Here is a 13,002-nt window from a genome sequence, read left to right as displayed (position 1 = left end):
GTGCCACAGCAGGTTGACTGATGGGAGTGTGGGAGACCCAGGAGCTTCAACAGAGCAGGGGTTGGTGGCACAGACTCCTGGCGCCACTGCACCAGATCAAATCCAGGCAGGAGGGAGGGTTTCCGGGGATATTGCCTATGGATGTTGTTTAGCTTTAACGTTGGGAAATGGCAGGAATGCCTGCCTAACTGGGGCAGCAGTAGCTTGTGGCCTGAGCAGTGGGAGGACTGGAGCTCCTGCCAAGCGTTTAAATCGTTCAGGATGTAAAACTGGTGTAAATCACTGGAAAGCCAGGTCTTTCTGCTAATAAAGTCACATGGAATGATTCAGCTAGCCCAGACAGGGTAACACACAGAGCCAGGCTGGGACACCTTCGCCAGAATCACTTCAGGTCCCTGGTCCCAGTCATTTTACTGGGATGGTGGGAATGCTGCTGCTGCTGCTCATCTAGTCCCACGCAGGATGCGAGGAGAGTGAGGGCAAGGTGGATCAGCAGGAGAGGGCAGGGTTGAGGAAGTGCCCAGAAGCCTCCCAGGGTGCCCAGGAAGGGAAGAAAGAAGAGCAGCTGGGTATTCGTGCTCAGCCTCTCCATGAGGCCTCAGCCCTTCATCCCAGGATGAGGCCAGGGAAGAGGTCTGGGAAAGAGGAAGTGGAGGTGGCAAGAGAGATTTGTGTTTTTTCTGGGGTCTGCTGTGACACCCAAACACTGCCATCAATATTTAGTGGGATGGAGGCAAGGGAGGCCAGTTCAAGCCGAGCACAGTCCCCAGCCTTCCTCCAGGTCCTCCAAGCCACAGGTCACGAGCAACTTGCACCGCTGCCCAGGCACTGCGAACAAGCACCAAGGTGGCTCCAGGCACCTCAAAGCACTTTCAGGTTGAGAGCAGGCAGAACATCCCAGCCTGGATGAGCAAACCATGCAAAATGTCTCTCCTTACTCCACCAGATCCCAGTTTTAATTTGTGGAAGAGCTAATGAGAACCAGTAGGGGCAGAGCACCCTGGCCCTGTTCAATGGTGAGGAGGAGAGCTGCAGAACTGGGTGTTCTCCACCTCCAAGTAAAACCCCAAGTCCTGACCCATACGGGCACATCCAGCGCCTTAAATTCAACATGGAGATGGTGAGTGCTAACAAAGAGTCATGGAGAACCACTGCTCCAGCACTGAGGGCTGAGAGCCAGGGGTTAACACCACGCTAAGCAGCCGTGGGAGCAAAGAGTTAACATGGCTGGTACAGGGAATGTTATCTGTCTCTTCTCTAAATATTATTTCCTCCCATGAAACCAGCTTTTCATCCTTGGCTAGAGGCAGCTCCCGCTGCTGGGAATCCAGCAGGAGCTTGTATCTGCTGCCGCACACACCACTGCTCCCAGCAAGCTGCTGAGACAAAGAGCTGCGCTCCCCTGGCGCGAGCAGCCCCAGCACGGGGAGCTGGAGCTGGGGCTTTGGCCCCCAGGGTGCAGGTGGCCTCGGGATGGGCTTGGGGACAGGCTTTACACCAAAGAGGAATCTCATTAATGAAAGCACTGCACTGTGGAGGGATTTCCTCCCTTTCTTGCAGGGACCAGGAACAGCAGGCAGGGACGGGCAGGGCCAAGTGGCAGGAGGCCGTGCAAACCTCACCACCACCCCAGGAAGGTTTTTGTGAGGCTGCCCATTTCACACCTCACCGCTTGGGTGTGCCAGGATGGACAAGAACATCAGGATACACCGTGGGAAAACCAAGACAGCAGTCACTGGCTCCAAGGTCACAAGCTGGAAAAGATGGGGGCTGTGGGGCAGCCTCTGCTCCCTTCTCAGCAGCGCCAACTGAATGGCTGCGTTGAGGGGCTGGGTGTCTGCAAAGCTGGTGGCTGGAATAAAATGGCTGCTGTTAAATCTTCTCTGAAACATCCTAAACTTTTAATGTGTATGAAACCACGGCAGCATCCCTTTCGCACCCCGGAGGGCACAAAGGCGCGAGCGTCTCCGCTCTCCCATTCAGCCAGAGCCACGTGCTGCAGCCTGAACAGCGCTAGGAACGTGGCTGGAATGAAAGTTGCCCTCCCAGCCCGGGTGTTCAGAGAGCCGAAGTCAAAGGATTGCCAAGTTAAAAGGGTCAAACCTCCAAGGACAGCTGTATCTGACTGGCTATATATCATTTCAATAGCATCTTCAACGGGGATTATAATCTGAATTGAAGCGGAAAGACCTGAGGCAATGAAGCTGTCAGCAGGCTAAGATTAAGGAATTAAAACAGCAGCACAACATTACAGGATTTGTTCTAGATGTATTAGAAAGAGCAGGCTAAACACTGCAGCCTTCCCCAGGCTGGAAATTTCATACGAGCACGGAGAAGGGCAAGCACAAGGATTTCATCAATATACATAAAAAGAGAGAGGAGAGCGAGACAGAGCTACGAAAACCCAGCCATGCAAAATATAAATCCTAACTGCAGATGGAAATGAGTCACACAAGGTTTGACTGAGGTAAATAAAAGCAGAAATGAAGTGGATTTAGGGGGAGGCAGAGGTGAAAAGACACTGACAGCCAGTAGACAGGAAAAAAATGGCCCTTAATATACTAAGACTGGTAAAATCTGGAACACAGCCCAGCCTGTCTTGGACTGCCTGATGGGAAGCAAGGTCCCAGCCCTGAACTCCCTTCCCCATCCATATTCTTACACCCATCTCCAGAATTACTTTAAAAAGCTAAGAATGATAGCAGTGGCCTGCCTAGGGCAGCTGGGAGCTGAGCCAGGAGAGGAGGGCACACAGCTTGCCTCTGCCACCATTGGGGTCCCCAGAAGGCTACCCCAGCTTTGTGTTGCTGGGAGACACCAGCAGCTCTTCTCAGTGGGAAATAGAAGTTCTCAAAATAAAGAAGGCATCAAATTCCCACCAAAGGGCCAATTAAAACGTTCCATTTATTTCTGGCAAATTGTACACAACTTTCTTTCATTGGCTGTATCCTAGACCAGTCATGGGGAGGAATTTCTCCCCTACCTTAAACATACTGAAATTATGGGATCAAACACAAAGAAAATGAGGGAAGTCTCCCTTGCAGATAAAACACACAGGAAAGTTTCAGCAATCCAGACTCCATGCAGCCACCAGCTCTGCTCAGCACAAGCCATAAAGATGCACCTCTCACACTGCTTACTGTGGCACATTTCCTTCCATTATGAGCCTAAAAGCAACTGACTCCCTCCAGCATCTCAAACATAGCCTGGGTGACAAGTAGGGCCTGGTTGACAACTAGATTAGTCCTGAACCAGGCCAACTGTGCAGAATGGCTGCACTTTATTGACAAAAAAAATGTACCCAACAGAGCACTTCCCTGCACACACACGGCCACAGAGCAGCTGAGCAGCCAGATCTAGGACACAGAAGGAGAAGGGAAGCTAATGAGAGGCAGAGCTTGATCTGCAGCACAGGTAGAGCATGGAATTGCTTTTCAACTCTTCCAGCCAACTTCTACTGGGAGATTTACATACAAGTCCTCAATCAAGTCTTTGAAGTGTTATCCAGAGTTCCCTGGGTAAAAACAAGCTGTTTAGGAAAGAGGAGAGTCCAGAGCTGCTCAGTGGTTCTTTTTGGTTGAGCCAAAACCAGAGAAACCCATCACAGCTGCCATTTCATCATCCTCTTCAAAGGTCAGATCTTCCTCCGCCCGCCTCTTCTTCTCTCTCTGCTTCTCCTTCTTGTAGGCTTTGGCCTTCTCCTCCTGCAGCAAGGGACACAACAGCAAAACAATTTGCACCTCCTGAGCTGAAGGAGTTTTGAGACACCAGGTACTGCACAGTTAACACAAATCCTGCCCACAGCTGCCAAGTTGTGCCTGAGGAAATAAACGAACAGCAGAAATCCTGGCCTGCAGTCTTCAAGGAGGAAGTTTACCAGTGAATTCAGACCACCCCATGTCCCAGGCCAAGAGCAGAGCCACACACACAAATAGACAAAAGGAAGCATTATGAAACTCTCTTCTGAGCAAACATCACAAGTTTTGCCTGGAATTAAGGCTGAGGCAAGAAGGAGCTGGTTTAAAAGCAGGAGGCCATTCCCTTGTCCAACGCTTCATGCCAGTGACTGTGATGCCTGTTGGCTTCCAGCCTGGCTGAGTGACAGCTGCTCACTGGAACAGAAGCCGAAGCTCTGAGCAGCTTTGAGGGGGGTTTTGGCATCAAAGAGTTTGCGCTGCTCTAATCAAAGTGTTTTGCTCTATGAGGATCATGAGCCCTGGAACGGAGCCAGGTTTGTACCGGGTGACACCGAAGGATGGCTTCAGCTCCCAACTTAGCAACTGCTCCCACCCTTCTCATCACCATCTGCTGTGCCACAGCTCCTGAACACAGCTGTGCCCTGGAGAAAGCTACACCAGGAGTTGCTGCTGATTTCCTTCTTGCCATCCATTGACTGGCAGCAGCTTTTCAACCCACAGCACTCCCTTTGCTACTGGGGCACCTCCCTCCTATCCCTTAAATGGATGGGGCTCAGCAGCACCACATCCTGCCTGAGAGCAGAGCACGGGGCTGCTCTGTGAGTACCCTGAAGAGCTCCCCTGTGGTGAAGCAAAGCTCAGGGCTTGGGCAGGGAGACTCCAACAGGCAGTGATTTGTAACCTTGGGTTATGTCGCTGCTGATAGAGGAGAAGCAGCCATAGAAGCTTCTCAGCTGCCAGACCTTTGTTGGGTCTTCAATTAAACTTGATTTTTGTGTTTATTAACACCTAAGCCCCAGTTTTGAGAGAAATCTGCTTTTATTATCTCCTCACACATCTCCCACCACACCATACCACTCACAAAGCCCTTCTACACTTGGGGAGGCCACACAGAAGCAAGTGCCATGTGGAGGGGGATTCCAGCAATCCTAAGAACTGTGGAAGATAATGGATGAAGATGCAGACCTGCTACCAGACCACACAAGTTCCAACACAACCAGTGGGAGACAAAAAATGGGCTTATGCTGTTCTCAGTGGAAATCTGAACCATCAAAAATTATCCTCGCACAGAAAGAGGGGAAAAGCATTTCCAGGGACAGCAATACAAACTTTTCAAAAGCAAAGAAACAAACCCCACTCATAGGAGCAGATGAGAAGCCCACGCTACCAAGAACAACACTTCTGAGGAACAAGACTAGGAAGCAGGGTTGATTTGGCCCCAAAACATGTTTCTGGGGAGCTTTGCTTCCTCAGTTGTTGCTCAGACTCACCTCCTCACGGAGTTCCTTCATCCTCTCCTCAAAGTCATAGTCCTTCTGCTTCTCCTCCATCTTCTTCTTGTTCACCTCAAAGCGTTTCTTCACCTGGTCCAGCGTGGAACGCTCCACCCGCATGGACATGCCCAGATTCCTCTGGTCTGGAGAACAGCAGTGGAATCAGCAGTGCTCAGCAACACTTCAGTGCTCTGCACAAAGCCTCCATCCCTGATCCCGATTTAAACACCACAGCACCATCTTCCTGCCTGTCATCCATCCCCTCAAAGCAGCTTCCAGGGCCAGACTAAGGATTTCTTAGGTGGGAGAGGTGGGCTTTAGGGGCATACCATAACCCATACAAGAGGGCCAAAACAATCCAAAGACTGCTTGTAACAAGAACACAGACTATTCTTTAAAGGTTCCTTATTTGGATGCTCCCTGTCATGTTGGTGCTCTGATGTTTCAGGAAATCTTGGACCAGTGGAATAAAAAAGGGTTGGAGTGTTGAAAAAGGAGCCAGAATAAAACTGACAGGCTGGCATCTCTCAGCTGTGGGTGATGCTAAACAAGACATGAGTGGCACTCAGAGATCCTGATTACACAGGACATTCCTAGCTAAAGCAGAGAATACAAAGTCAGGCCTCTGATTCAGTAGCTCTTTAGAGCAGATTCACAGTTCTTCACTTGTGGGTAAGCCTGTGCTGATGGGGCCACCCCCAGAAATGTCTCCAACCCACATTCCTGAGTGGATCCAAACAGCCTGTTCACTCCAGCAGCCGTGCACAGGTTTGTCCGAGGGATGCAGCAACACTTGGAAGATTAAACTACACACCAGAAATTAGTAAAAGGGCTGCCAAGAACAAGCAGGTTTGAGCCAGATTTATGGGCTGGTTTAAAAGTTCCCAGACACACTCATACTAAGGTACTGTGCAATCAGCCACTTTCCAACCCCAGCTCAACCCTGCATCTCATGCCCATCCACACAGCCATGCCAGGATTTTTGATTCCAGATTCTCTCAAATGAACTTCTTGCTAATCTCCCAACAAGGCATGTCAAACAAGGCACGTCAGCACCTTCCCCCCATTCACATAAAAGCACACGTTATTACAACACCATGTTTTCTTTTCTGAGCTACAGAAAACCAGTCTTCAGGTTTCTTCTGAACCTCCTATTCTCAAACAGCCCCATGTGCAAGTCTGGAGCACACTCATCCCTGCCTACTTGTAAAGGGGTCATTTTCTGACTTCTACAAGGAGCCAAAAACACCTTCATGAGCAGGAGCAAAGTGTGTCAGTTTGTCCTGCTGCTCCTTTACTTTCTGTACATTCCCCACTCTCCGAACATGTCAAGAAGCAATACCCACAGTCAGGTCAACGAGGGTATAGCCCTCTTTTCCAGGTTAAACACATTACGGGAACGGACTGATAAACTGGGAGTTCTTTCCCCTTGTCCTTGTCTTGACTTAACTGCATCATCACAAAGTGGAGACAAGAAGAAGAGTGAGGTACAGGACACCACCACCACCACCACACTGCTGGACACAGCTCCAGGGTCAAACTGCCCCACTCCTGCCTTCACTCATCCTCTGCCTCCATCCTCACAAGGCCTGATCCATACTCTGGAGCTCAGGCACCAGCCAGTTCTGAGCTTTATACTCAATATCTAGAAAGAGAAGTTTCTGACCCAAAAATGGGCCAGTCCCAGACCTTTTACTTATCTAAGTACTTCTTTACAGTTTCAGTGCTGTAAAAAGCCTCTCTCCAGATTTACAGAGGAGACATCATGATTTGTGGGGTGGACTAGATGACCTCTGAGGGCTCCTTCCAACCCAAACTATTCCAGGATTTGCTGACCCTGGGTTTCTCACAGCATGAGAAAACATCACATGATGGGTGGGGAAAATATGTCCACCAACCAGAGTACACCAACCAGTGTTTCTGCTGGGCTTATTCCACAAAAGTGGTCCAGCACTCTGGAAGGTGTCAGGAGATCAGGGCAGCACCTCCACAGCTCTCATAATGAGCTTCTGCATCCTGATCCCCTAAGCTCCCTGATCCATGGATAAGTGTTCCGCCCTCAGACATGGGTGACAAAAGGAACAGTCCCTCCAACTCAACCAACCCTCCAATGAGGCAAAGAAATGGTCCTTACGTTTTTTGCCATTGATGTGATCCAAGAAGTTAATGGAATCTTTCACCACGCAGTCACATACATTACAGTAATACCTGTCAGGAGAGACAGGAAAAATGAACCCCAAAGTATGAGACAAAGCTCAACCCACAGAACAGCTGCCTGAGACAATCTGAATGTCACCTGGACACTTCTCCAAGACAAGAGGGCCCCAGTGAGGACACACCCCGATGGACAGGGCTGCCATGGAGGTACCAACCCTTATGCTGATGCCCCTCTGATATGATAGAAATCAAATTCTGAGCTGCTCTGCAAGACACCAGCCACAGCATCTTCCCCTTCCAGTCACACCCCACTGGGTGGGATGGACTTTGTGACACAGCCTGCCCTCCCCCAAGGCAGGGTTGGCCACTAGCCCAGGTTTCCATGCCACAGCCTCTCACCTGGCTGCAAGGTAAGCGCTACCATCCCTATCACCTCACAGAGCAAGTCCCTGATGAGCACAGTAGTGCTTTCTGCCCATCTTAAGAGCTGCTGCAGAAGTCCAGCCAGGGCCTGAACTGCCATCCTTGGATGCTGTCCAGGGCTGCACATCTCCCTGGCACTACTGCCCAGGGAGACACTAACAGACTCATTCCTGAGGTGACACAAACTCAACACATTCTTTTCACGCTCTTGATGGCTTAAGGTGAGCTCAGAACCCTTTCAGACTGTGGTGGAACACGATCCACACAAACAGTGGCCCAACACCATTCCTAAGAACAGTTGTCTGGATGTTTTTCCCATTCCTGGTGCACAGAAATCCAAATTAGCAGCAGTCCTGGTCTCAGTGCAAGCAGGCCTGGCTAAAGAAACCCAAGCAGGCAGCAGAGATCTGCCTCTGTTGGTCCTACAGGTGGGCGACACTGACACCAAGGAATAATGTCCAAAGGGGCTCAGCCTGCTGGGTGTCTTCCATATGTTACCCCAGGAGACACAATTTAGGTGTAGAAAAATGCAGCCCCACCATCCCAGGCTCCAAATAGAAAAGGACACCAGCTCCTGGTGCCCTTTGAGGGGTCCCTGCTGTGTCATAGCTTCCCAGTCTAACCAGCATGACTCTGAGACTTCAACAAGACCACAGCCTACCCTCCCATCTCTGACTGAGGGGTAGTTTTGGTGATGACAATGGTTTTCCCCAGCTTGGATTCCAGGTCCACTTTGTAGTCTCGGTGCCGCAGAAGTTCCCTTTTGACGGGCTGAGCGGGTTTGCCTAAAACACAAACAAAAGGTCAAGCTTGACATGCTGGATTTCATGTTCCCCTTGGTGAAGAGGGGCCTGCTGGGTAATTGGGACTGCCTAATTCATGCAGAAAACGCACCTTTGTTTTTAAATCAGTAAAGGATATAATTTCCTGCTCACTGTTTCCTGGTTCCTATTAGAACCAGGTACATCTCTGAGGTATCTCCAGCTCTGACCTGAGTCATATTCTGAGATCTTGTTTCCAGCAGCTGATTGTTCCCCTCTTTCCCCAAAGAGTCAGCCCCTGGAAAAATCCTCACTAATTTCTTTTGTCAAAAAATTATACTCAGTGGCAAACACAGGAGTAAGGATAGGAGCAAGCCAGCTCTTTCCCTTCGGGATTTGACTTCTCACGGCTCTCTCCCTCCCAAACTCCAGGGGTTTGGGAGCCTCACTGCCAATCCAGCACAGCCAGCACACTACTCACCATCTTTCTTCTCTCTCTCCTCCGTGAGCCGCTTCTCTGCAAGTTTCTCATATTCATCCTTGTCCCACTTCCGGCGGAAGTCCAGGTTCTTGGTCTGGGAGGGAAACAAAGTTCATTAACATTTGTTATACAGTCTGATCACCTCTGAGGGGGTAAAGAGGTGGAATCACTTGGCCTGTGAGGTCAGTGCAGTAAATTAGGAGAATTATATTATATCCCCACGTTCTCTGTCTTCCATCTAGGAATTATGGATGTGGTTTAAGATAATCACTCTCAGCATGCCTCTAGCTACTACTAGAATAATTTCAGAGCACTGAAAGAAGAAATGAGTTAATCTTAACAACTCCTGAGATGATCATCCAGGCTTTTGCCTTGAAAAGCAGACTCGAATGGGATTGAAACAGCTTGATCTAAGGCCTGGGAAGCATCCCCCGACAAACACAGCAGTAGGATTACACCTCCTTCCAGAAGTCAAAAGAACCCAAGTTGCAATGTCAGACAAAGAAGCTGTAAAACACAGCCTGAGCTATAGAGTTTGATTACACTGCAGGAGCAGGGAAGGCTGTGCCTGTCTGCTCTCAGCAGTGTGTTACAGGCATCAAAGTGCCGAGTTTGCCATGAAATCACAGGCACCAGTGTGGGATTTCCAAGCGAGCACATGTACAAGCAAACCAGATACAAGCTCTGAAACCCTGTCTGTCAAGGCAGGGCTTGGAGGTACCAGGGAAGCACCTGTACAAAATCCACAGGTTTTGCTGTCCTGCTCCTGCAGCTTCACACAGGGAAGGGCAGAAACACCTCCAAGGCATGCTGGCCCTTTGGGAGCTCCACAGAACTGTCTGGCAGGGACAGGAACTTTAATAGAATCCTGGAATGATTTGGGTTGAAGGGACCTTAAAGATCATCTTGTTCCACAGCCCCTGCCATGGGCAGGGACACCTTCCACTATCCCAGGCTGCTCCAAGCCCCATCCAACCTGGCCTTGAACACTTCCAGGGATGGGGCAGCCCCAGCTGCTCTGGGCAACCTGTGCCAGGGCCTGCCCACCCTCCCAGGGAACAATTCCTTCCCAATATCCCATCCAGCCCTGCCCTCTGGCACTGGGAAGCCATTCCCCCTTGTCCTGTCATTCCATGCCCTTGTTCAAAGTCCTTTTCCAGCTCACTTGGAGCCCCTTTAGGCACTAGAAGGGGCTCCAAGGTCTCCCTGGACAGAGACTGGTGTTCAGTCTTCCCCAGGCTGAACACCCCCAGTCTCCATAGCAGCCCTTGGAGCATATCCATGGCCTCCTCTGGGCTCACTCCAACAGGTCCATGTCTTTCCTGTGCTGGGGCCGTGGAGCTGGACACAGCATGCGCATGAAGATAGGCTGAATTCAGGTGAAGCTGGCATTGAAGAATACAAAGACTATTTTTTTGGGTGGCTTTTCACCCAGTCCCCAATGCAGAGGGCAGAAGTGATTGGGCAAGAAGTCCTATTCCACTCACATCCACTCTTGACCAAACCAGTTCAAGCTCTTCCCAGCGTTTGCCCCATCTGCAGCTCAGGCCCCTGCACTCAGGATCAGTCACGGTTCCACTCAGCCACTTCCTGAATTTCCTGAGCAGATAACTCCCCTTTGGATAGAGCTGCATTTCCCTCAGCATGGCAGGGAGAGCCTCTCAGTTTCACATTAAAGAAAGGACAAGATGTATTTAAAAACACCTCCGGGAGAGAAGGACCCCCCCCCACACCCCACCGCCTTCTCCGTTCAGCCAAATCGAGAATCCAATCACAATCCAAAGGACACAAATCCCATTTGGAGCTACAGCAGCAGCACAGCCATTTAAAGTTCTCTCCTCTGGCAATCCTTCAAATGGAACGAACAACTACTGATAGGGATGAAAATGCCTTGGGGAGGCGTAGAAAAATTCTCATTTATTCCCAGAGCTTCTTAAGCACTTTAAGGATGTCGTAACAGGTTTTATTAACCACCCTGAGCAAAAGAAAAGAAAATATCACCGAGTGTAAATTAACGTTTGGGGGTATTTTCCAGACTCTCCTGCATGCCAGGCATTATCACAAATCGTAGCTGGTGGGAGCCTGCAGAGGGGGAGGTTTATTAGCTGCTTCTCTCTCCTGTTGTAATAAAAGGAAAAGAGTCTTTTGCAGCTCTTTTACCAATCTGCCTCATCCAGGCGTGGGGAAAGAAATTAAACTAAACTGCGTGACAAAATCTTGGTTGGACAATATTTGAAGGGATGTTTCTGAATTGCTCTGGTGGAAGCAGTGGGGCTGCAAGCCCCAAAATCTTTATTTCAGAGCTGGTTTTGGGTGACAAGCCTCCTGTTCCCTCTGGAGAGGGACACCAATGATCTGCCCAGTATCAGCAGCAAAGCCTATTAAATGATACAGGAGTCTCCAGCTGGGCTCAATCCAACGGGAATTCTCAGCTGGCAATAAACCACAGGCTCCACCTCCTTCACGGGCAGACATCCTGCTCCTGACCTCCCCCAGCACTGCTCACTTCATGGAATGAATCCTGGAATGGTTTGGATTAGAAGGAACCTTGAAGATCATCCAGTCCCACCCCCCTGTCAAGGGTAGGGACACCTTTCACTATCCCAGTTTGCTCCAAGCCCCATTCAACCTGGCCTTGAACATTTCCAGGGCTGGGGCAGCCACAGCTTCTCTGGGCAGTGCCAGTGCCTCACTTCTCAGTAAATGGGCTCAAGGAAGGAAAGATGGGCCAAAACCCCTCAAAAACACAGTCCCTGTGCTGCTGACAGCTTTGGGATGTCACTGGAGGTGTTCAAACAGCCTGGCTCTCCAGTCAGGCAGCGTCTACCTTACCCATCCCATTTTAGCATTCACAGAATCACTGAGGTTGAAAAAGACCTCCAAGAACATCAAGTCCAAGCTGCGACAGATCCCCACCTTGTGACTCAGCCCAGAGCACTGAGTGACACACCCAGTCATTCCTTAAACACCTCCAGGGATGGTGACTCCAGCACCTCCCTGGACAGCCCCTTCCAATGCTGGACAACGCTTTCTGGGAAAAAAACTCCTCCTGCTTTCCAACCTAAACCTCCCCTAGTGCAACTTTTGAGGCTGTTTCCTCTCATCCTGTCACTGGTTGCCTGGGAGCAGAGCCCGACCCCCACCTAGCTGCACCTTCCTGTCAGGGAGTTGCAGAGAGAGGTTTCTCCACCAGGACAGGAAAAAGACAACCCTTTCCCTGGGGAGGGAAGGGAAGGAGCCACCTCCACGAGCCATCGCCCAGCCCCTGGGGATTGGTGGGGTCTCTCCCAGGGGGCTGGAGGTGGGTGGGCATCTCCACCCCGGGGGCTGAGGCAGCTCAGTCTCCTCATGCCCCCTGGCTGGGACAGGCGGAGGTCTGGCCCTAGGATGGGAGGATCAGAGAACCGCTGCGATTTGAAAAAGTCCTCCGAGATCATCGAGTCCAACCTATGACCCAACACCACCGTGTCAACTAGACCAGGGCGCTGAGTGCCACGTTCCGCCGTGTCTCGAACACCTCCAGGGATGGCGACTCCACGACTTCGCTGGTGGGCGGGATCGCCGTGGGACCACCCCACTTCCAGCCCTGAAGGTATCGGGGCCTCTCAGGGGAACCCAAACCTCCCACCGCCCACTCACAGAGGTGTAAAGAGCAGGGATGAGCCCCCTCCCACCCCACACGCACTTGCCCACCGCGGCACCCCCGGCCCCGCCACATCCCTCATCCCGCGGCCTGGCAGCGGCTCCGAGCGCGGCGCGGCCCTGCCCCCGGCCCTGCCAAGCCCGGGAGGAGCAGCGGGGGCGGCCGAGCGGCCGGCAGCCCACACTCCGTGGGCAGCCCCGACCCGGAGGACAGCCCCGGCAGCAGCACCTACCCCGCTGCCCGACGCCATGGCGAGCTCAGGGCACAGCACCGGGAACTGTCGCGCGGCGCCGTAAAGCGCGGACGCCCGCCCGGTCACGTGCCCCGCCGCCGTCACGTGCGCGCG

General features: G+C 51.4%; 1 protein-coding gene across 1 annotated transcript; it reads right to left on the bottom strand.

Moving 5' to 3' along the window:
- Nucleotides 1-2,251: 2,251 nt before the first annotated feature.
- Nucleotides 2,252-12,991, bottom strand: ZMAT2 (zinc finger matrin-type 2). The gene is made up of 6 exons (XM_032124664.1): nt 12,889-12,991; nt 9,014-9,107; nt 8,433-8,556; nt 7,326-7,399; nt 5,189-5,334; nt 2,252-3,704 (listed from the first exon to the last, which is right to left on the bottom strand). The coding sequence occupies exons 1-6, from the start codon at nt 12,904-12,906 to the stop codon at nt 3,561-3,563; spliced, it is 600 nt and encodes a 199-aa protein (XP_031980555.1). The 5' UTR covers nt 12,907-12,991; the 3' UTR covers nt 2,252-3,560.
- Between the last annotated feature and the right edge of the window lie 11 nt (nt 12,992-13,002).

The sequence above is a fragment of the Corvus moneduloides genome, chromosome 15, assembly GCF_009650955.1.
Source record: "Corvus moneduloides isolate bCorMon1 chromosome 15, bCorMon1.pri, whole genome shotgun sequence".
NCBI lineage: Eukaryota > Metazoa > Chordata > Aves > Passeriformes > Corvidae > Corvus > Corvus moneduloides.
This window is presented reverse-complemented; position numbering and strand designations above follow the sequence as displayed.